General features: G+C 39.8%; 1 protein-coding gene across 4 annotated transcripts in view; it reads left to right on the plus strand.

Annotated features, from left to right (window-relative positions):
• LOC116074322 (adhesion G protein-coupled receptor E4) overlaps nt 1–23,600 on the plus strand; it is a 111,938-nt gene that overhangs the window by 4,096 nt on the left and 84,242 nt on the right. For 3 of the 4 annotated variants that reach the window (XM_031346748.1, XM_031346750.1, XM_031346751.1), the window contains exon 2: nt 288–378. In XM_031346748.1, coding sequence (XP_031202608.1) covers nt 324–378 — 55 coding nt within the window. In that variant the 5' untranslated portion in view covers nt 288–323. Of the gene's footprint in view, nt 1–260; nt 379–23,600 lie in introns of all 4 variants that reach the window. The other variant, XM_031346749.1, reaches the window with a different exon arrangement.

Genomic DNA, 23,600 nt, shown 5'->3' on the forward strand with positions numbered 1-23,600 from the left:
ATAGTGACAGTCTTGCTGTGGGGTTACCTATGTGTGAGCTGCATTTAAAATGTTAGCAGGATTAAGCTCCATTGAAGATCAATTCCTAGCTGTCTATTGAGGAGTAACCATACATGCTCCAGTCAAGGCTACTCTGATCACCTTTGTTAATAATTTTCTTTGAGGCAGATTATTATATGCAGTTATTGATGAAAAGAGGCAGATGCCAATGAATTTTATGCATTATTTACCTGTATTTTCATTTTACTGACCAGCAATAGATCTTTTTACTGGTTCATTCCTTTCAGGAACCTTCACCCGGCTCTGTTGAAGAAATTCCCAAAATGTTGGTGGTGGCAACTGGACATATGGGAAGCAGGTGCCTGTTGCATACCTCGGGTAAGTGGAAAATGGCTCTCTCATCTTCCAATGTCTTTGCTATTGTGGCATTTCTTACTCAAAGTTGTAAGATTCTACAGAAACTGTCACTTTTCTGTTCTATTAAATATCTATAGATCCTTTCTTGGATTGAGATTCTTTGTGCAGTACCTACAGGTACCAGACAAAATAGAAACCTATAGTGAACAAAAGCAAAACAAAATTTCATCAAAAACTTAACATTTTACACAGCAAAGTTAGTTGTCACATGAGTTCATAGATTTATTTGAAAATATAAAGCCATAAAACTTTTTTTTGATACAAAAGTAAGAGGTTTATTTTCCAGCGCATCAGAGTAGACCTTCAATTAGTCCTACAAGTTGACTAGAAGGTGAACCCCAAATGTCAATTTCAAGCAGTTTGTATACTTTTTAGGGGCACAGGTTATGTCAGCAAGGTTACAATTTAAACTTATTGACTAAGAATATTGACCTATAAATCTACTGGCTAGCAAGCATGGACAGGTCATAACACACATTTGAACTCTACCTGGGACTTTCCAGAGGGTCAGGTGACTATCAGTCAGTACATTCTGCAGTTTTTAAAAATTTTTATTCAAAAATGTTTCTGTGGGTGGAGAATAGAATTTGGCCTAGCCTTGACCCTGGGTGGAAGGGGTAAGCTGGAAGGATTGTGTGGGACTGGAAAAGCCCTTAGGTTCTCTCATTCCCCCCCCCCTTTTTTGTACAAGCTCCAATCCTGGAGCTACACTCAGAGATCATGGGTAAATCATATTCTTCAGGTCCTGTCCTCAAGGTCTCATATTGTAGGTTCAGGACCATCAATTGTACTACTCCTATTCTCTATTTTATGAAGGCCATAAGCTTGTTCAATATGCAGGGTCCAAGGTCAACACTAGCAGGAAAACAATTAGGGGTCCTAACAAGGTGGATATGAGGGTGGTTAACAAAGGGGAGGAGCTAAACCAAGACTCAAACCAGCCCTGAGTCTGTTCTCTTTCTCTCTTCAACTTGCCTAGCCCTTCTCTCATTGAATCCTTAACCACCCCAGAATGGTCTATGTAAAAGCAACAGTCTTCATTGAGGGCAGCACACAATCCTCCTTGGTGGAGGAACAGTAAACCTAGTCCTCTTGCATTCTGTAGGACCACTTCTGGCAGAGAGATCAGAGGCTCCTGTAGGTGGAAGATTAATGTTATCATCTTCTCAATGTCCTTATCTATGGCAGCCCTGAGGTTCTGGTATTGGTGACATTGTAGCACCAAGGAAGGGGTACCAATAGCCACTCTAGCCACCCCCAGACCCAAGAGCAACTACACTGTGAGAACTGTGAAGGGTTCCCTTCTTGTTCAATAGAGAGTACTGTCCCATCTCTCTAGAAGCTCTCCATAGAGGTGGAAAATAAGCCTGGGGATCAATTGGACCAGTACACAAAATCAGAGGACTGGTCCAGAAAGGTAGAGTGCACACAAGAGGCCAATCTTAAGGCACAAATCCACCATTCATATGGGGGTGGCAGGTGGTAAAAAGTGGTTCACACACACACACACACTCTGATGGTCCTGCTGCCACCTTCTCCCATCTTGAGGGCACAGGTATATGGGAGTTTTTTGAAGGACACTCCTCAACTCCTCCTCCACACCCTAAGCCTTGCCCTCCAAGGCCATTTCTGGGACATGGTTTAGCTTCACAAGTCCCTCATCCCCAACATTTGAGAAATTCCTCCTCCAATCAGGCCATAAAATCCTTGTCAGCCTGAAAAGTCACTTGGAAGAGGGGGTCAAGGGTGTGGAGGGTAGTATTTTTGTTCCTAAACAATGCCTTGGAAAGGAGCAGCAGAAAATCTGCACCAGTCTCTAAGGGCAATTCGGTTAAGGTCTCCTGCAGGGTCTGGTTCATCCTTTCTACCTGTCCTTAACTTTGGGGACAGTATGCACAATGGAGTTTCCAATCTCTCCCCAGAAACTTACCCAGTCCCAAGCTTACCTAAGAAATGAAGGCTGGCCTATTATCTGAGCCGATGGTTTAAAGCATACCAAATCAAGGAAGTATCTCCTCCAATATCTTCCACCTGTGTAGTTTCTCTCTTGGCAGCGTAGGCTTCCAGCCATCCAGAAAAAGTATCTATAAAGACTAGGAGATACTTATACCCATATTTTTTTGGTCTGACTTCAGTAAAATCAACTTCCAAAAATACTCCAGGACTATTACCCCTTATTCTTTTCCTGATGGTGCCTTGGTGAGATAGGCATTTACCTTCTGACAAGCTTTACAATTTCTAGCTATCATGTCTGCTAGTTTTTTTAAATTTTAAATAAATACACTCAACCTCTTGATCACCTGTTCTAGTTTTCTACTACCAAGGTGGGTATATCTGTGCATTTGTGTAAGCAGTTCAAGGGCCTGGTGTTCTGGTAAGATGCTTTTTCCCTCCAGTGTCTTCCAATGTCAATATTTGTCCAAGTAGTTAGTGGCACACCCCTTAATCAGCTTAAGCTCATGATTAGGGTACCCAGGTGGTGGTCAGCCATTTCTCAAGTTCCGATCTGGACTCTCTTCTCCTGAGTGGTGGTTTGTCAAGAGGATTGTCTTTCTTTCATCACTACTTCCTTTGCCAGCCCCCCAGTCTACCAGGCAGTTCCCACTAGTCATGGGGTCCTCACCTGTCTTGTGCCCAGGGCAATGGATTATACTCACTTTTGCCAGTTTCAAAATAGCCTGTCATAGGACAACTATCTTTGATTTGTTTTTGATAATCTTGCCTTTGGAGGCTAGGCGTCCCATTGTTGATAAATGGCCCCATGCATGTACGCAGTCTCAAAGGAGTACCTGCTGTACCATCGAAGCTCCAGCCTTCTGTTGGCCATCAACCAAGAAGCTCCTCCCATCTCTCAGATCTTATATGTGGCAATAGTCCTGAGTACCAGGCTTCTTTACAGGAAACAGGGATGTCTTCCAAGCAGAGAAGTACTTGTGCAGGAATCCTTGTTGCAGCAGCCTGTCAATGTGAGGTTTAATACTTTCTCATCCCTCCAGAGATATCGGGTACTGGTGCAACAAGATGGGATCAGCCTGGGTTTTAAGCTCCACATACACATGGGCCTACAGGCATGCATGTCTTACCTAGCCTGGCTGTTTCAGCTCAAGCAAGAGGGAACTTTTCTAGTCACCAAGCATTATCCTGTCTTTTGGGTTTTGGTCTCAAACAAACTGTATTCATCCTCCAGCCTAATAGTAAGGACCTGGACAGGTTCTCCAGCAGGCCCCCTCAATTGAGGGTCCTCAGGAAGGAAGTGGATCTGAGCCTCCATCTTGGAAAGCAAATCTCTCCTGAGCAAGGGATAGTGGCAGTCAGGGATGACCATGAATGAGTGGGTTACCTGTCCCATGTCCAGGTTCATAATTCTTTGGGTAGTCTATGAATATTGTTTAGTCCCAGTGGCCCATTGGACCCACAATTTTTTGCTGGAAACTTGCCCATTATCTTGGATGAGGACCAAGTATTGGGCCCCAGTATCCACCAAGAATTAGTGGGCTTCCCCTCCACTTTCAAGGTTACCCTGGGCTCAGGATGGAGTCCAAACTCTGTCCTCCCTACTTGTTGGCTTCCCCCAGAGCTAACACCTTCACCATTTGGGGGCACTTTTCCCAAGGCCTGGGGTTTTCCACGCCCAGCTTCTGTTTGTTGGGGCTCTCTCAGGCCCAGTGACACCTCTCCTTGAAGTATGGTACTGGTCCTTTTCAAGAGGTTTTCTGTCTCTCTTTGGTTAGAGTATCTCTTCTCTGCTTTCTCTAAGGACTGTAGCCAAGATTTTCTCTAAATTCCTTTCTTTTGTTCATCTCCCTTTCATCTTCTCACTTTCTCTTTCTCTGATCTTTCTCCTTGTCTGTCTCTCTGATATAGTAGACTTTCTCAGTGACCTACACTAAATCCCCCAATGACATATCCTGAAGACCCTCTAGCCTCTGAAGCTTTTTCCTGATATCTCTACTAGCCTTGTCTATAAAATCCATAGTCACAATAGCTTTGTGCTCCTACACATAGGGTATATATTGGTGGAATGCCTCCATGAGCTGCTCTAGAAAGGCAGCAGGTGACTCAACTGATCCCTGTCAAACCTCATGTACCTTGGTCAAATTTCTGGGCCACCAGGCAGTTGCCAACAGAGCCTGGTGGTAGACTTTAAGGTGCTCCTTACCTTTGGCTGAATTAAAGTCCCAATCATGTTGGGTTAAAGGGAATCCTACGTCAATGACTGTCGGATGTTCTGAGCAAGCCCCCATGTCCTAGGGCACTTTTTTGGGGCCTCATTTAAGATCTTTTCTCTCTCCTTAGTGGAGAAGAGGACCCTTATAAGCTGCTGTATGTCATCCCAGGTGGGCTGATGGGTAAACAGGACAGTTTCAATGAGATTAATCAAACCCTTGGGATTACCTGAGAAAAGGGGAAGCTAGGCTTCCACTTGTATAGGTCAGCAGATGAGAACAGCCAATCAGCTTAGCCTGATTTCTCCCATCTATGGGCCCATAGGCCCGTAGGGGAGGGCCACTGTTGTATCAGGTGAAGTGGCCCTTTTGCACTGTGTCTCCATGGTTGGTCCTGGTTCCGAGGGTCCTTTCCACCCTCCCCCCTTTTTGGGACCAGGCGGATGGGGATGCTGGATGAGGGCTTAAGGGAGATCCTTGAGTAGGTGCAATGGGAACTGGGGCCATGGTAGGGGGGTAAGGGGATGAAGGATCTATCAGTACCAGAACCGCTGTGGAAGGGTCCTGGAGAATGTGGTTTTTTATGACTCATTGGTCTCTATGGAGTTCTCCTTCATGGCCAGGACCTGTGCGAGTCTCAGAGACAAAAAGGGTTTTATCCAAGGTGTGGCGGAGGTTCCTCCACTAGATCCTTCCAGGTAACTCTATAGGGCACTTGGCCTGGGTGCCCAAGGGACCCTGGCCTAAAGACTCTTTCCTCTACTGCTTTGATTACCTGCAAGTTGAAGGTCCCTACTGGTGGCCACCCAACTCCCAAGGTGGACCATTGAGAGCAGAGAATAACTAACTTGCCCTTCTTTACTACTACTGACAAGTTTTCTCCTCTTTCCCTAACTTCCCTCCAGTGGTTAAGTAGGATATTTAACAGGGTAGATTCAGTCTGTCCCATATCCAAAAATAACGTCAGCCCAAGTCAAAGAACACAGCCAAAAATAATATTAGCTGAAGTCTAAGAATACAGGGAAAGACAATCCACACACAGACAGTTTGCCACTGCAGTGGGGGAAGAAACCAGGTTATAGCAAGACTTGGTCAGCTCCTGCTGACACTGTGTATTGCTGTTTCCAAAAGGAGCAGAGTCCTCCCTACTCCCTCCAGGGGCCCTGAAGTATCACAGCATTTAGGCACATATGCCCACCTCAATTGACGGCGTCAGACCAGAGGCTTTCCAGCCAACACAGTGCTCACGAGCCAAAAGTGAAAGCAAAGAGCTCTGTCTAGTCCCTCTGAGCAGTCTAGTCGGTGGTTGCTCGGGGGTCTCCTTGAGTCCTGGGATGAACCCCAAATGTAAAACCCTGAGCAGTCTAGTCAGTGGTTGCTCGGGGTTCTCCTTGAGTCCTGGGATGAGCCCCCAAATGTAAGACCCTGACCTTTGGTCAGTGGTACTTACTTCTAGACACCCTAGAGTGAGACACCAAGATGCAGATCGATGCAAAAGCAAGAGGTTTATTTTCTAGCATGTTCAGGGTTGTCCTTCAAGGCGAGAAGGCAACTGCCATAAAACTTTCTGAATAAAATAAAGGTGACAACAATAACTAATGAAACTTCAGTGTTGAACTAATAAACTATGCAAACAGTTCATGGGCCTGGCATAAAAAATTGAGATAGAAAAAAATGACAAATTGCACATCATAGTTTTTTTTAATCTATTTACTTTATATCTTCCTTGTTTACTCACTTTGGACCTTTCATTCTCATTGATGCACTTACAATGTTTTTGTCTTATATCAAGTGACAGAAAAGATCAGGATGTTGTTGTGAATATTTTTTCATTAATTAATTTATTCAATTTATATCTTAGTCACAGCTGCTTAACTCCTCTCCTCCAATTTCTACTCTCACATTCTCCTCTCTATTTTCCTCTTCCCTTTATTCTAAAAGAGCAGTAGGCTCTCCAATGTATACCAACTTGCCCTGGCACATTAAGTTGCAGCAGGAATAAGTGCACCCTCTTCCACTGAGGCCAGACAAGCTCAGCTAGGGGGAAAGTATTGAAAAGCAAGCAACAGAGTCAGAGATAGCCCCTGCTCTAGTTTTTAATTCACAGGAAGACTAACTTACACATCTACTATGTATATGTAGGGTTTCTAGGTCCATCTGATGCATGCTCTTTGGTTAGTTGTTCAACTCTGTGAGCCCCCATTGGCACAGATTAGTTTACTCTGTAGGTCTTCTTGTGGTATCCTTGAACCTCTGATTCCCTCAATCCTTCTCCACACTCTTCAACAAGATTCCTCAGCTCTTCTCATTATATGGCTGTGGGTCTTTGCATCTGGTTTGCTCATTGGTTAAATGAAGGCTCTCAAAGAGTTATGCTAAGGTTCTGTCTGCAAGCATCTCAAAGTACCATTAATTGTTTCAGGGATTGGCTCTGTTCCAATGAGTGGATCTCAATTTCAGCCAGTGATTAGTTTGCCTATTACTCAATCTCTGGCCCATCTTGATCCTGGTACATACTATAGTAAGGGCAAATTATGGTTTTGTGTGTAGGTTTGCATTCCCCTTTGTATCCTGGAAGTCATATCTGGCTATAGGATGTGGCCACTTAAGCTATCATATGCCCCACTGTTAGAAGTCTCAGCTAGGATTAACCCATAACCTCTGAGGAGCTCTCCTGAACCCACTATCCAGATTGTCCCAGAAATAACCCCCCTAAAAATCTCTTTTTTTCTTTTTCTCAGCTTCATCTCCCCCTCTTCCCACACTTGATCACTACCCCTGTTTTCCTTCTCCACATACTCTCTCACCCAGTTCCTTGCCTCCAACAATTTCAAACATCAGACTTCTCCCCTCAGAATGAGAGTCAAGCATTTTTCATTGGATCCTCATTGGTACTTAGTTTCCTTTGATCTCTCTATTGTAGCATGTTTATTTTGCACTTTAAAGCTAACATTCACTTATAAATGAGTACAGATCATGCATGTTTTTTGGCCTCTGGGTTACATCACACAGAATAAGATTTACTATGTCTATCTATATGCCTGCAAATTTCATGATGCTCTTACTTTTTCCTAATTAAATATATATATATTTAGAATCATTTAGAGTGTCACCAAAGAGCTGCTTTTGGCAGTTACAAGTAAAATTCAGTGAACAGAACAATTATCTTCATATAAGCTGCATTAACAACAAGTGAAGATGAAAATAAATGAAAAAAAAATGTACTGTTCCCACATATAACTAACTTGTGCTGTGCACCAAGAAGAATGTGCTTTAAATTTCAATGCCAATTTACAATCTTCAGGCAGTACCAGGCCTGAAAAATATGACAAGGACAAAGTTATCTAAAGACACATGCATATAGTGTGTTAACTATATATCATCTCCTTTTTATCCTTATCTGCCTCTTCTCCCATCTCTTCTACATCCTTTTCATCCTTCTCTTCATCTTTCTCTTCCTTCTTTTTCTTCCTCTGTTCAGTCTTAACCATCCTTCTTTTCACTGCATCTGGTTTTCCTTTAGCTCTGTAGCCTTCACCTTGGTAGCCTTCTTTGCATAGGGCTGCTTGTCATCTGCTTCTGTGTTGTTCCACATTTCTCCTAGTTTCTTTGCAAAATCACCAATACATAAACCAGGATGTTCACCTTTCATTTTTGGGTGATACTCAGAACAGAACAAGAAGAAGGCCACAAGAGGCCTCTGGGGAACATTCAGGTCTTTGAACTTTTTGGTATCCCATTTGAGAGGGGTGTAGGTGTTCATTTCTCTTTCATAATGAGCCTTCTCATCCTTTGTCATGTCGTCAAATTTCCCATTTTCTTTAGCACACTTTGTCTTCCACCTCTCTGAGCACTTCTTGGAAAATGCGGAGAATTTATCCGAAGCATTCAGGTGCTTCTTCTTTGGTCCTCCTGGCAAGTTTGCACATTTTACCTCTTGGCTATTTTTAGGATCTCCTTTGCCCATGTTTAGTTGATTTTCCTATGCAAGACAGAGTTGCCCAGTGCCCATCCAACTCAATGTACTGCAATGGCTGTGAGAGATGGAGCCCAGTGCTCTTATTTTTTTTAATAGCTATGCAGTGCTCAGATGTATAATGTTCCACATTTTCTTTATCCATTCTTTGGTTGAGAGACATCTGGGTTCATTCCTGCTTTGGGATATTACATATGAACCTACTATAAACATAGTAGAACAAGTGTCTTTATGGTGTGGTGGAGTATCTTTTGGGTACATATCCAGGAATGGTATAACTGGATCTTGAGTTAGAACTATTCCCAATTTTTGGAGACAACACAATTGATTTACAAGTGGTTGTTTAAGTTTGCACTAACACCAGCAATGGATGCGTCTTCCACTTACTACATATCTTCACCAGCATGTTTTGTCACTTGACTTTCTGATATTAGCCAGTCTCATAGATGTAAGACAGAATCACAGAATCATTTTGAATTTAATTTGTTTTGTGACTCAGTATGTTGAACATTATTTCCTACCTTCTACTACTCTTCTGTGTGCTGCATCTTATTTTCTAGAGTTTTCAGGTATACTTTTAAATTGCTGGTATAACTTTTTAATTTCCTTGTGGAGGCACTTAGTGCTATGAAATTTCCTTTAGAAGTTCTTTCATTGTGTCCCATGAAATAGGTCATGGTGTGCCTTCATTTTTCTGGAATTTGAGAAAATCTTTAATTTCTTTATTTCTTCCCTGTCCCAGAGATCATTGAGTAAAGGGTTGTTCGATTTCGATGCGTGCAGCCTTCCTGGTGTTTCTGTTGTTGTTGAAGTTTAGCTTTAATATATGGTTGTCTGATAAAATACAAGGTATTACTTCAGTTTTCTTCTATCTGTTAAGGCTTCCTTTGTGATGGACTACATGGCCAATTTAGAGAAGGATCCATGAGGTACTGAGAAGAAGATATATTCTTTTGTGTTTGGGTGAAATATTCTATTGATGTCTGTTAGGTCCATTTGATTAAAAATATCTGTTAGTTAGAAACTTCAAATTTCTCTGTTTAGTTTTTATTTGGATGACCTAACAATTGGTGAAAGTGGGATGTTGAAGTTTTCCACTATTGAGGTATAGGGTTTAAGGTTTAATTTAAGTTTTAGCAATGTCCCCTTCACATTGTGCCACTGTGTTTGAGATGTAGATGTTCAGAACTGAGATACCATGGTGATAGATTTTCCTTTGATAAGTAGGAAATGTCTTTCCCTATCTCTTTTGATTAATTTTTGTTGAAAGTCTGTTTTATTAGATGATTACTCCAGCTTGCTTCTTGGGTCCATTGTCTTGGAAAAACTTTTTCCATCATTTTTTTCTGATTTAGTATCTACCTGTATTGGTGAGGTATGTATGTTTCTTGTATGCAGAAGTATGATGGATCCTATTCTGGATGCAGTGTTCTCATCTATTCTGTTAGTCTGTGTCTTTTTATTGGAGAATTGAGTCCATTGATGTTCAGAGATATTACTGATAAGTGATGGTTAGTTTCTTTATTTTGATCTATGTCCGAAACATAAGTACACCTGCCTGATAAAGAAACAATGCTAAAGCTTAAATCACTTACCAAATCCTACACATTAGCATTTAGTATGTGTGGAGGGGGTGGAGTGTGTGTGTGTGTGTGTGTGTGTGTGTGTGTGTGTGTGAGTGTGAGTGTGTGTGTATGAGTGTGTGTGTGTGTGAGTGTGTTGTGAGTGTGTGTGTGTGAGTGTGTATGTGTGTGTGAGTGTGTGTGTGTGTGTGCGTGTGCATTTATTCTCTTTCTTTCTTTTTGTCTGTGTGTCTTATTTTGTATTTCCTGTGTTTCCTAGGATGTAGTTATCCTCCTTGGGTTGGAGTTTTTCTTCTAGTATTTTCTGCAAGGCTGCATTATTGGGTAGATATTGGGTTTTTTTTTTTTTTTGAATGTGTCTTGAAATATCTTATTTTCTCCATCTATAGTGATTGAAAGTTTTTCTGAGTACAGTAGTATAGGTTGGCATTCCTGGTTTTTTTAGAGGTTGCAAAATGTCTATCTTTTAGAGTCGCAGTTGAGAAATCAGCTGTAACTCTGATAGGTCTGATTTTATATGTTACCTGGACTTTTTCATCTTGCTGCTCTTAGTATTCTATTTTGTACTGTAAATTTTGTGTTTTGATTTCTCTATGGCAAGAGGATTTTCTTTTCTGGTACATCCTACTTGGGGTTCTATAAGCTTTCTGCATGTTAATAGACATGTCTTTCATTAGGTTGGGAAAGTTTTCTTCTGATTTCATTTGAAATATTTGTTGGAGGTGGCTTTCTTCACATTTTTCTATTCCTATTATTAAGTTAGGATTTTTTAATGATATCCCAGATTTCCTAGATGTTCAGTATCGGTAACCTTTTAGATTTAGCATTTTGTTTGACTGATGAATCAGTTTCTTCTATTTTATAGCCTATGCCTGAGATTCTCACTTCCATTTCTTATACTCTGCAGATAATACTTGTATTTGTTGTTCTTGTTCTCTTCCTTAGGTTTTCTTTTTCCAGGAATCCCTCAGTTTGTGTTTCTTCACTGCTTTTATCTCTGCTTTTAGGTATTGCCCAGGTTTATTTATGTGCTTCACCTATTAAACTGTATTTTCCTGTATTTCTTTTTATAAAATGTTTATTGGTTATTTTGTTTATTTATATTTCAAATGTTATTCACCCTCCAGGTTTCCTCTTTCTTAGGAAAAACAACAATATCAACCAACAAGACCCCCAGAGCTCCCAAGGCCTAAACTACCAACCAAAGAGTACACATGGAGGGACCCATGGTTCCAGCTGCATATGTAGCAGAGGATTGCCTTGTCTGGCATCAAAGAGAGAGGAAGCCCTTGGTCCTGTGAAGCCTTGATGTCCTGGTGTAGGAAGATGCTAGGGCAATGGAGTGGGAGTGAGTAAGTGGGTGGGAGAGCAACCTCGTAGAGGCAGGGTTAAGGGAATTATTTGTTAAGGCTTTAAAGATCTCCACCAGTTGATTATATTTTCCTGTATTTCACTGAGGAATTTGTTACTTTTTAAAAGTATTCTATCATCTTTTAAAAAATAGATTTAAGGTCATTTTCTTTTGCTTCAGTTTTGTCAGGATATCCAGGTCTTGGTATAATAGGGTAAATGCTTTGAAGTTTCCATAGTTCCCTGTATTTTGTTGATTTATTTTGAGGGCCTTTACTCATCTTTATGACTTTGGTCCATGGATGTTCCTATTGCAGTAGATATTGTGAGGGGAGTTAACCTAGATGATCTTAGTGTGGTTTGCCTTTGATGGGTATCGTTCGACGGTGTGGCTCCAGATCAGCAGGTATGCACATGCAGTGATGGTGGGCAGAGAGGTGGCAGGAAAGGGAAGGTTCACCTTTATTCGAAGGCTGGTCAATGTTGCTTGCCATGTCTCAGAGGACTCCATGATCAGGGAAGATGGGTGGAGCAAAGGAAGCTTGCCTGTGTGATTCTGGATCCACAGGTCTGATGAAGGTATATTGAGAGGTGGCAGAAGAATGGAAGTATACCTGGGATAGCAGGCTTCTCAGGGAAGCTTGGTGTGCGTCTGAGGACTCAGCAAGGAAGGGTGATGGGTGGAGGAAGGGAAACTTACCTGTATGGTTCAGGCTTAGCAGGGCTGATGAAGGAAAGCAGAGAGGTGGGGAAGAATGACAGAACAACAGAGATAGCAGACTACTCAGGGCAGCTTGAAGCACCCCAGAGGACTCAGAAAGCACTGAAGTTGGGTGTTGGGAGAACAGCTAACCAGTATGATTCAGTCTCTTCAGGTACAATAAAGGTGGGTGGAAAGGTGTGTGAGAGGGGAATAGAGGCCCAGAATGGATAGCAGTCTGCTTATGGCAGCTTGTCATGCCCCAGAATATTCAGCAAGCAGGGAAGATGGGTTTGGGAAGTGAAGCTTACCTGTATAGTTCAGGATCCATGAGTCTGATGAACATGGAAAGAGAGGATGTGAGAGAACAGAGGAACAGCAGGAATTGCAGGGTACTCACGGCAGCTTGAAGTGCCTCAGAGTACTCACTGAGGAGGGATGATGTTTGGTGGGAGGTATGGTTCAGTCTCTGCAGGTTTGATAAAGGTGTGCAGAGCAGCAGGGGGAGAATGGATGTCCAGAGGGGTTAGCAGGCTGCTAGTGCAGCTTGGCATGCCCTAGAAGACCCAGTGATAAGGAAAGATCTGAACATTTTTAAATTGCTTTCTTGGCCACTAGATATCCCTGTATTGAAAAGTCTCTATTTATATGTGCACCACATTTTTAATTTGATTGTTTTGCTTGTTACTTTATAATTTCTTGAGTTATTTATATATGTAAATAACAGCCCTCCATTGAGTGTGGGATTGGTAGATTTGTCCAAGCCTGTAGACTGTCATGTTGTACTTTTCTTGGTGTTCTTTGCTTTACAGAATCATCTCAGCTCAATGAGGCCCCGTTTATTAATTATTGACAATGAAACCTGAGCCATCGATGTTCTGTTATCAAGATGATTCCTGTACCAAAGAATTCAAAGCTATTTCCCAAATTATCTTCTATTAAATTTAGTATGCATTGTTTTCTGTTGATGTTTTTATAGGCTTGGACTTGATATTTGTGAAAGTTGATAAATATGAGTTTATTTACATTCTTCTACAGGCAGAATTAGACTAGCACCATTTGTTGAAGATGCTTTAATTTTTCCATTGTATGGTTTTGGCTATATCATCAAAAAGCAAATGCCCTTGTGCATATGGGATTATTTCAGGGTCTTTGATTTTATTCTACCTGTCTATTTCATGCCATCATCATGAAGTTTACTACAGTTTTTCAGTAGTAGAACTTTAAATCAGGAATGCTGATTCCTTTATCAATTCATTTTTTTACTGGATTGTTTTATCTATCCTGTTTTGCTTTGTTTCTCTGTTTAGTTGAAAATTGCTTTTTCAAAGTCTGTTAAGAATTGTGTTGAAATTTTGATGGGAATTGCATTGAATCTGTAGATTATTTTTATTTTATTTTTTAAAATTAATTTACTTTCTACACTCCATATTCCATTCCCCACCCCTACCTGATCCATCTTTCGAATGCTCCACATCCCACACATCCTCCACACCCCCTCTTGTATCCATGTGGATGCCCCCAACCCATACCCCACCTGACCTCTAAACTCCCTGGGGCCTCTAGTCTCTTGAGGGTTAGGTTCATCATCTCTAAATGAACACATACCCAGAAGTCCTCTGCTGTATATGTGTTGGGGGCCTCATATCAGCTGGTGTATTCTGCCTGTTTAGTGGTCCAGTGTTTGAGAGACCTTGGGGGTCCAGATTAATTGAGACTGCTGGCCCTCCTACAGGATCACCCTTCTCCTCAGCTTCTTTCAGTCTTCCTTAATCCAACAACAGGAGTCAGCTGCTTCTGTCCATTAGTTGGGTGCAAATATCTGCATCTGACTCTTTCAGCTACTTGCTGGGTCTTTTGGAGGGCAGTCATGATAGGTCCCTTTTTGTGAGCGCTCCATAGCCTCAGTAATAGTGTCAGGCCTTGGGATCTCTCCTTGAGCTGGATCCAACTTTAGACCTGTCTCTGTACCTTCTTTTCCTCAGGCTCCTCTCCATTTTCATCCCTGTAATTCTTTCAGACAGAAGCAACTATGGGTCAGAGATATGTCTGTAAGATGACAACACCTTCCCTCACTTGAAACCCTGTCTTCCTGCTGAAGACAGGCTCTATAAGTTCCCTCTCCCAACTGTTGGGCACTTCATCTAAGGTCCCTCCCTTTCATTCCTGAGAGTCTCTCACCTCCAAAGTCTCTGGTATATTCTGCAGGGTTCCCCCAACCTCCTATTTCCTGAGGTTGCCTGTTTCCATTCTTTGTGCTGGCCCTCAGGACTTTGGTCCCTTTCCCTCACCCAGTACCAGATCAGGTTCCCCTCTCTCCCCCACTCGCACCCTTCCACTTTTCCCCCATGTCCCTTCCTCCCTCCCCACTTGTGAGACTGAGGCATCCTCACTTAGGCACTTCAGCTTGTTGACTTTTTTGAGTTCTGTGAACTATATCTTGGGTATTCTTTACATTTTTGGCTAATATCCACTTTTATTGTTAAAAATTATTTTCACTATTCTGGTTTTTTTGCCTTTCCAGATAAATTTGAGAATTGCTCTTTCCATGCCTTTGAAAAATTGTATTGGGATTTTGATGGGGATTGCATTGAATCTATAGATTGCCTTTGGTAGGATGGCCATTTTTACTATGTTAATTCTGCCAGTCTATGAGCATGGGAGATCTCTCCTTTTTCTGAGATCTACTTTGACTTTTTTCTTGAGATACTTTAAGTTATTGTCATACAGGCCTTTCACTTGTTTGGTGAGAGTGGCTACTGTGAAGGGAGTTCTGTCTCTAATTTCTTTCTCAGCTTGTTTATCCTTTGTATAAAAGAAGGCTACTGATTTATTTGAGTTAATTTTATATCCAGCCACTTTGCTGAAGTTGTTTATCAGCTGGAGAAGTTCTCTGGTAGAATTTTTGGGGTCGCTTATGTATATTATCATATCATCTGCAAATATCTCTTTATCTCTTTATCTCTTCTTTAACAATTTGAATCCTCTTGATATCTTTTTGTTGTCTTATTGTTCTAGATAACACTTCAAGTACTATATTGAATAGATATGGGGAGAGTGGACATCCTTGTCTTGTCCCTGATTTCAGTGGGATTGCTTCAAGTATGTCATCATTTCATTTGATATTGGCTGTTGGTTTGCAGTAAATTGCTTTTACTATGTTTAGGTATAGGCCTTGAATTCCTGATCTCTCCAATACTTTTAATATGAAGGGAATGTTGTATTTTGTCAAATGTTTTTTCTGCATCTAAGGAGATAATCATGTGATTTTTTTTCATTGAGTTTGTTTATATAGTGGATTACATTAATGGATTTTCATATATTAAACCATCCTCACATCCCTGGGATGAAACCTACTTGATTGTAGTGAATGATGGTTTTAATGTGTTCTTGGATGTGGTTTACAAGAATTTTATTGAGTATTTTTGCATCAATAAGCGAGATTGGTCAGAAGTTCTCTTTTTTCTGGTTGGGTCCTGTGTATCAGAGTAATTATGTCTTCATAGAATGAGTTAGGTAGTGTTCCTTCTCTTTCTATTTTATGGAATAGTTTGAGAAAATTGGTATCAGATCTTCTTTGAAGGTCTGGTAGAATTCTGCACTAAATCCATCTGGTCCTGGGCTATTTTTGGTTGGGAAGTTTTTAATAACTTCTATTTCCTTATGTGATATGGACCTGTTTAGATAGTATACCTGTTCTTGATTTAACTTTTGTATGTGGCATCTGTCTAGACATCCATCCATTTCATCTAGATTTTCCTGTTTTGTTGAGTATAGACTTTTTATAGTAGTATCTGATGATTTTTTTTTTGAATTTTCTCCATTTCTGTTGTTATGTCTCCCTTTTCATTTCTGTTTTTATTAATTTGGACACTGCCTCTGGGCCCTTTAGTTAGTTTGACCAGGAGTTTTTCTATCTTGTTGATTCTCTCCAAGAACCAGCTTTTGGTTTTGCTGATTCTTTGTATTGTTCTCTTTGTTTCTATTTGGTTGATTTTGGCCCTGAGTTTGATTATTTCCTGCCTTCTACTCCTCTTGGGTAAGTTTGCTCCTTTTTGTTCTAGAGCTCTCAGGTGTGCTATAAGTTGTTAGTGTAAGTTCTCTCCAGTTTCTGTACTGGAACTCTTAGTACTATGAACTTTCCTCTTATTTTTCCTTTTATTGTGCTCCATAAGTTTGGGTATGATGTGTCAACATTTTCATTAAATTCCAAGAAGTCTTTAATTTCTGTCTTTATTTCTTCCCTGACCAAGTTGTCATTGAGTAGAGAATTGTTAAGTTTCTGCACGTATGTGGGATTTCTGTGGTTTTTGTTATTACTGAAGACCAGCCTTAGTCCATGGTGATTTGATATGGTGCATGGGATTATTTCAGTCTTTTTATATCTATTGAGGTCTGATTTGTGACCAATTATATGGTCGATTTTGGAGAAGGTACCATGAGGTGCTGAGAAGAAGGTGTATTCTTTTGTTTTAGGGTGAAATGTTCTGTAGTACCTTTTAAATCCATTTGGTTCATAACCTCTCTTAGTTTCACTGTGTCTCTGTTTATTTTCTGAGTCAATGACCTGTCCATTGATGAGAGTTGGGTGTTGAAATCACCTACTATTATTGTGTGGGGTTCAATGTTTGTTTTGAGCTTTAGTAAAATTTCTTTTATGAATTTGGGTGCTCTTGCATTTGGGGCACATATGTTCAGAATTGAGACTTTCTCTTGGTGAATTTTCACCTTGATGAACATGAAGTGTCCTGCTTCAACATGCTTGATAACTTTTGGTTGAAAGTCTATTTTATTGGATATTAGGATGGCAACTCCTGCTTGTTTTCTGGGACCATTTGCTTAGAAGACCTTTGTCCACCATTTTACTCTGAGATAGTGCCTGTCTTTGTTATTGAGGTGATTCTTGTATGCAGAAAAATGCTGGATCTTGTTTGCATATCCAGTCTGTGAGCTTATGTCTTTTTCTTTTTTTTTTTTTTTTTTTTTTTTTTTCCGAGACAGGGTTTCTCTGTGTAGCCTTGGCTGTCCTGGAACTCACTCTGTAGACCAGCCTGGCCTTGAACTCAGAAATCCACCTGCCTTTGCCTCCCAAGTGCTAGGATTAAAGGCATGCGCCACCACTGCCCGGCGAGCTTATGTCTTTTTATAGGTGAGTTGAGTCCATTATTGTTGAGAGATATTAAAGATAGATGACTGTTGGTTCCTGGTATGTTTGTTTTTGTAGGTGGCTTTAAGTGCTTGTGACTCTCTGCTTTTGACTTTGTTGTGAGATGCTTAATTTCTTGTCCTTTCTTTGATGCAGGTATCTTCCTTGTCTTGGAGTTTTCCTTCCAAGATCCTCTGTAGGACTGGGTTGGTAGATAGATACTGTTTGAATTTGGTTTTGTCCTGGAATATTTTGGTTTCTCCATCTATGTTGATTGAGAGTTTTGCTTGATATAGTAGCCTGGGCATTTGTGTTCTCTTAGAATCTACATGACCTCTGACCAGGCTCTTCTGGCTTTCATAGTCTCTGTTGAGAAGCCTGGTGTAATTCTGATAGGTCTACCTTGTATGTTACTTGGTCTTTTTCCCTTGCAGCTTTTAATATTCTTTGATTGCTCTGTGCATTTAGTGTTTTGATAATTATGTGATGGGAATATTTTCTTTTTTGATTCCTTTTATTTGGTGCTCTTTAGGCTTCTTGTACCTTTATGGCCATCTCTTTCTTTAGGCTGGGGAAGTTTTCTTCTATGATTTTGTTATTTTCAGGTCATTTGAGCTGGGAATCTTCATTCTCCTCTATTCCAATTATTCTTAGATTTGGTCTTTTAATTGTGTCCTGAATTTCGTGGATGCTTTGGGTTAGGATATTTTATGTTTTTAATTTTCTTTGATAGTTGTGTCAATCTCTTCTACCATGTCTTCTACACCTGAGATTCTCTCTTCTATCTCTTGTATTCTGTTGGTAATACCTGTAATTCCTGACCTCTTTCCTAGGTTTTTCCATTTCCAGATTTGCCTCCATTTCTGTTTTCTTCGTTGTTTCTACTTCCACTTTTATTCAATTTATTCAGTGCCTTCACCATTCTACCTGTATTTTTCTGTATTTCTTTCATTGAGTTATTGATATCCTCCTTAAAGGACTCTATTATCTTCATGAGATAGGATTTTAGGACAGATTCCTGATTTTCAGGTGTGTTGATGTATTACCCACTTGCTGAGGTGGAAGAAGTGGGTTCTGATGCCCCATGTATTTTGGTTTCTGTTGCTTATGGTCTTGTGCTTGCCTTTTGCCATCTGGATATCTCTGGTGTTTGTTGGTCTGGGTGGCTGTATGGAGTCTGTTTCTTTTGTCCCTGGGTTGCTTCAGGTCCCTTTGTAGGCCTGAGGCCCTGGCTGTGTCCAACCTCCTGGGGGGGCCTTCCAACTGGGGTCTCTTCACAGGGGCAGAGATGCTGCTGATCTCTTGCCCTGGATGCAGTAGATCTCTTGTGAGGCCTTCAGACAACTGCTCTGAGTACAGAGGGTCCTCTAGGATGGACTGGGATATAGAGTCTTCATGGGAGCAGACCAGCTAGGGGTCTGCCCCAGGAGCAAGGGCCAGGTAAAAGGGGCAGATTACTTTTCTATGATAGCCATTTCCATGTTTTAATCCTATTGATCCAAGAGCATGGGTGTCTTTCCATCTTTTGATATCTTTTTTAATTTCTTTCTTCCGAAACTTGAAGATCACGTCATACAGAACGTTTTCCTGCATGCTTAGAGTTACATCCAGATAGATATTTAATGATATTCATGGCTATTGTGAAAGGTGTTATTTCTCTGAATTCTTTTTCACCCCATTTATCATTCATACAAAAGAGGTCTACTAATTTCTTGGGGTTAATTTTGTATCCAGCCAGTTTGCTGATTATTTTAAGCTGTTGGAGTTCTTGGGTAGAAATTTTGGCATTGCTCATGTATTCTATTATATCACCCATGAATAGTGATATTTGACTTCTTGATTTCCAATTTGTATCCTCTGGATCTCCTTTTGTTGTTGTATTGCTCTAACTAGAACTTCAACTACTATATTGAATAGATAGGGTGATAGTGATCATCATTTTATAGCTTCTGATTTTAGTGGGATGACTTTAAATTTATATCCATTTAAGTTGATATTGACTGATGACATGCTATATATTTCTGTTATTATGTTTAGGAATGTGCCTTGATCTCTCTAAAACTTGTAATATGCCAAGGTATTGGATTTTATCAAGGATTTCCAGCATCTAATGAGATAATCATATGGGTGTTTTGTCTTTCATTTTGTTTATACAAATGTATTTTCATTTCCTGGACAATCTCTACATCCCTGGGATGAAGCCAACTCAATCACTATGAATGATGGTTTTAATGTGTTCTTGTATTTGGATTGCAAGAGTTTTATTGAGTGTAATTGTGTTGATATTTATAAGCGAAATTGTTCTGAAATTCTCTTTGTTGAATCTTGTATTGTGTAAATGTCAGGGTTACTGTGGCATCATAGAAAGAATTTGTCAGTGTTGCTAGTGTTAATTCTCTTTTTATTTTGTGGAATCATTTGAAAAATACTAGTATTTTAGTAACAGACTTTCTGTTCTGTTACTGGGCTGTTATGATTGGGAGTCTTTTAATGACTGCTACTATTTCCTTAAGAGTTATAGGACTGTTGAGATTAGGACAATTTACTTGGTCTTTATTTTACTTTGGTAAGTGATATCTATCTAGAAAATCACCTATTTTATTGAAATTTTCCAATTTTGTGAAATATCATTATTAGAGTCAGGGGCTGACTATCTGTCATGGGATTGGTCTTAATTTGATGCAGTCATTGGTTACCTGTCCCCTCATCTTCTGCACTATCTTTATGCCTACACATCTTGTTGTTACAACATTTTGGGTGAAGTCCCTTCCCTCCACTGGAAATCCCACCTGACTATGAGAGGTGGTCATAACACCTGCTATCAGGAATCACAGAGTTACCCATATAGGCCCCCAGGAAACGGATGATGCCCAGACCCCTACCTAATCCCAGAGATGCTGCATACCACTTTTCATTCTTACTGGCAGGTATAAGATAGAATCTCAGTGTCATTGTGATTTGCATTTCTGACACTGAGCATTATTTTAAGTGCTTGTCACACACTTGAGATTTCTCTGTAGAGAATTTTCTGCTTAGTACTGTACTCCATTTTTAATTGGTGTATTTTGATTACTAGTGTCTAATTTCTTCAGTTCTTCAAATATTTTATATGATATTAGTCCTCTGTCAGATGTACAGTTGATAGTTTTAGAAGATAATTTGTTACTTTTAAAGATTATTTCCCAATCTGTAGTGTACCACTTTGTCCTACTGAAAGTATCCTTTGCCATGTAGATGCTTTTCAATTTTATGAGGTCCCATTTATCAATTGATGATCTTAGAACCTGAACTATTAGTCTTCTGTTCAGGAAACTGTCTCTTGTACCAATGCATTCAAGGCTATTTCTCAATTTTGGATCTAAAAGAATTAGTGTATTTCAGTTTATATTGATATCTTTGGTACACTTGTACTTGTGCTGTGAACAGTGATAAATATGAATCTATTTGCATTACTCTACATGCAGATATCCTGTTAGACTAGCCTCATTTGCTGAAGATACTTTCTTATTCCATTGTATAGTCTTGTCATATTTGTTTTTAAAAAAATCAAGTGTTCATAAGCTTACAGGTTTGCTTCTGTGTCTTCAATTCAATTACATTTATCAAATTGTCTGTTTCTTTAGCAAAATCATGAAGTTTTTTTTTTATTAACATTGCTCTATAGTGCCATTTGAGATTGGAGATTGTGATACCTCCTCAAATGCTCTTATTGTACAGGATTATTTTAGCCATCTTGTGTTTCTTGTTTTCCAATATGAACTCAAGATTTGGTAAGATGGTTATTTTTGTCTTAGTTAATAGGTTGTATCTATCAAGAGAATCATTTATTTCATTTATATTTTCCAATTTTGTTGAGTACAGGCTTTTGACCTAATGATTTTTAGAATCTCCTCATTGTTTTTTTCTTCTGTCTTTCTGTCTTTTATTTAGTTTGGCTAGGAATTTGGCTATATTGTTAATATTCTCAAAGAACCAGATCTTGGTTTCATTGAATCTTTATAATTTTTTCTTTGTTCCTAATTTTTTGTCTTTAATCCTGATTTTGATTATTTCTGGCACTCTACTCTTCTTTGGTACGTTGGATTTCTCTAGAACTTTCAGGTGTAATTTTAAGTTCCTGATTTGAGAACACTCATTTCTTTATGAAGGCAGTTAGTGTTATGGGATTTCCTCTTAGCATTGCCTTCATTGTGTCCCATGAATTTGCTTGTGTTGGCCTTCATTTTAATTTCTTTCTTTTTTTTTTTAAAGATTTATTTATTTATTATATGTAAGTACACTGTAGCTGTCTTCAGACGCACCAGATGAGGGCGTCTGATCTCATTATGGGTGGTTGTGAGCCACCATGTGGTTGCTGGGATTTGAACTCATGACCTTCCGAAGAGCAGTCAGTGCTCTTCCCCACTGAGCCATCTCACCAGCCCTTTAATTTCTTTCTTTATGAGGGGAAGACTGAGTAGAAATTTGTTCAATTTCCATGAGTTAGTAGATTTCTGTTGTTCATGAAGTCACTTATTAATCCATGTTGGTCTGATAAGATACAATGTGTTATTTTGATTTTCTTATGTCTGTTGAGGCTTACTTTTTGTCTACATATATGTTCAATTTTAGAGAATGTTCCCTGAGATGCCGAGTAGAAGGTATGTTCATTTGTGTTTGGGTGAAATATTCTGTTAGGTCTATTTGTTTCATAATGTTGGATTTTTTTTCAATATTTTACTTTTTAGTTTATGACTGGTTTGCTTGTCATTTGGTAGGAGTGGGGTGTTGAAATCTCCCACTATTTATATCTTGCCTTCCCTTCAATTATATATATATATGAGAGAGAGAGAGAGAGAGAGAGAGAGAGAGAGAGAGAGAGAGAGAGAGAGATATGGGGGTAGATGTTCAGAACTGAGATGTCAACTTGGTTGATGCTTTCTTTGATGAGTATGAAGAGTTCTTCCCCATTTTTTGTGATTAATTCTGGTTGAAAGTCAATTTTATTAAACAATAGAATACCCACTAAAGCTTGCTTCTTGGCTCTGTTTACTCACCTTTACCAGCCCTTTACTCACCTTTACCAGCCCTTTACTCACCTTTACCAGCCCTTTACTCACCTTTACCAGCCCTTTACTCACTTTTACCAGCCCTTTACTCTGAATAATGGTTATCTTTTTTGTAATGTCAAATGTCTTTATTCTTACAATATGCACATTAGAGTTTACTTAAATACAAAATGTACCCCTTCTTTAAGTTAAAATATTTGATTGACATTTTCATGCCAATTGGCTTTTTACTCAAAATCTTTGCATTAAAAAATAAACATTTAAATTACTGAACTATTCTAGATATTACTTGTAATACTTCTCATAAAACTTCAGACTTTAGAATAGACCTTATATTTGGCCCAAAGGTAGGTCCCTGCACTGAGCAGGGCCATGGAAGAATGCAAGCCTTTTCACTGGAGAATGTCTGTTGTAAGCTTGTCCCCAGAAGGGATGACCTGGGATTGTACAAGGGCAGCTGAAAGTAGGATCTGTGCAGAGTGGGCTTCTGCAAACATCAGCCATGTGGGCAATATGGGGTGCTGTTGTAACCCTGGGGCCACAGTTGAGGAAGCACCCTCCAGCAATGCTCCCCAGTGCTTCAACTGTGGACTCAAACATTTCACTGGAGATGTCCTTAAACAGGTACAATTCTCAAGCTGGCAGAGCTGTGGTGTCCATCCTTAGAAACACCTATGGATAAACTAATTTTTTGTTAGTTTTTAACCACAGTACTCCAGATTTCAAAGAAGAAAATTCCTCCACAGGAAAGTGAAGCAGGGGCTTCAAATGGCCGAGTCCCCTACTTGAAGGAATTTTCTGCTTAGTACTGTACTCAATTTTTAATTGGCTTATTTTGATTACTAGTGTCTAATTTCTTCAGTTCTTCAAATATTTTATATGATATTAGTCCTCTGTCAGATGTACAGTTGATAGTTTTAGAAGATAATTTTAGTTACTTTTAAAGATTATTTCCCAATTTGTAGTGTACCACTTTCTCCTACTGAAAGTGTCCTTTGCCATGTAGATACTTAGATTTCCTATCCCAGTCAGGGAGGCCTGGCTCTCAGAACTGATCCTCCATGTGATGAAAGGAGGATTGACAACAGCCCAAGGATTCAGCTGTCCATTTTCTTAAGTGGCAGCAGGGGTATTGATAATACAGGGTCTTTTTTTTTTTATTAGATATTTTCTTTATTTACATGTAAATTTCTCCTTTCACAGTTTCCCCTCCA

Source organism: Mastomys coucha, unplaced genomic scaffold (assembly GCF_008632895.1).
Source record: "Mastomys coucha isolate ucsf_1 unplaced genomic scaffold, UCSF_Mcou_1 pScaffold3, whole genome shotgun sequence".
NCBI lineage: Eukaryota > Metazoa > Chordata > Mammalia > Rodentia > Muridae > Mastomys > Mastomys coucha.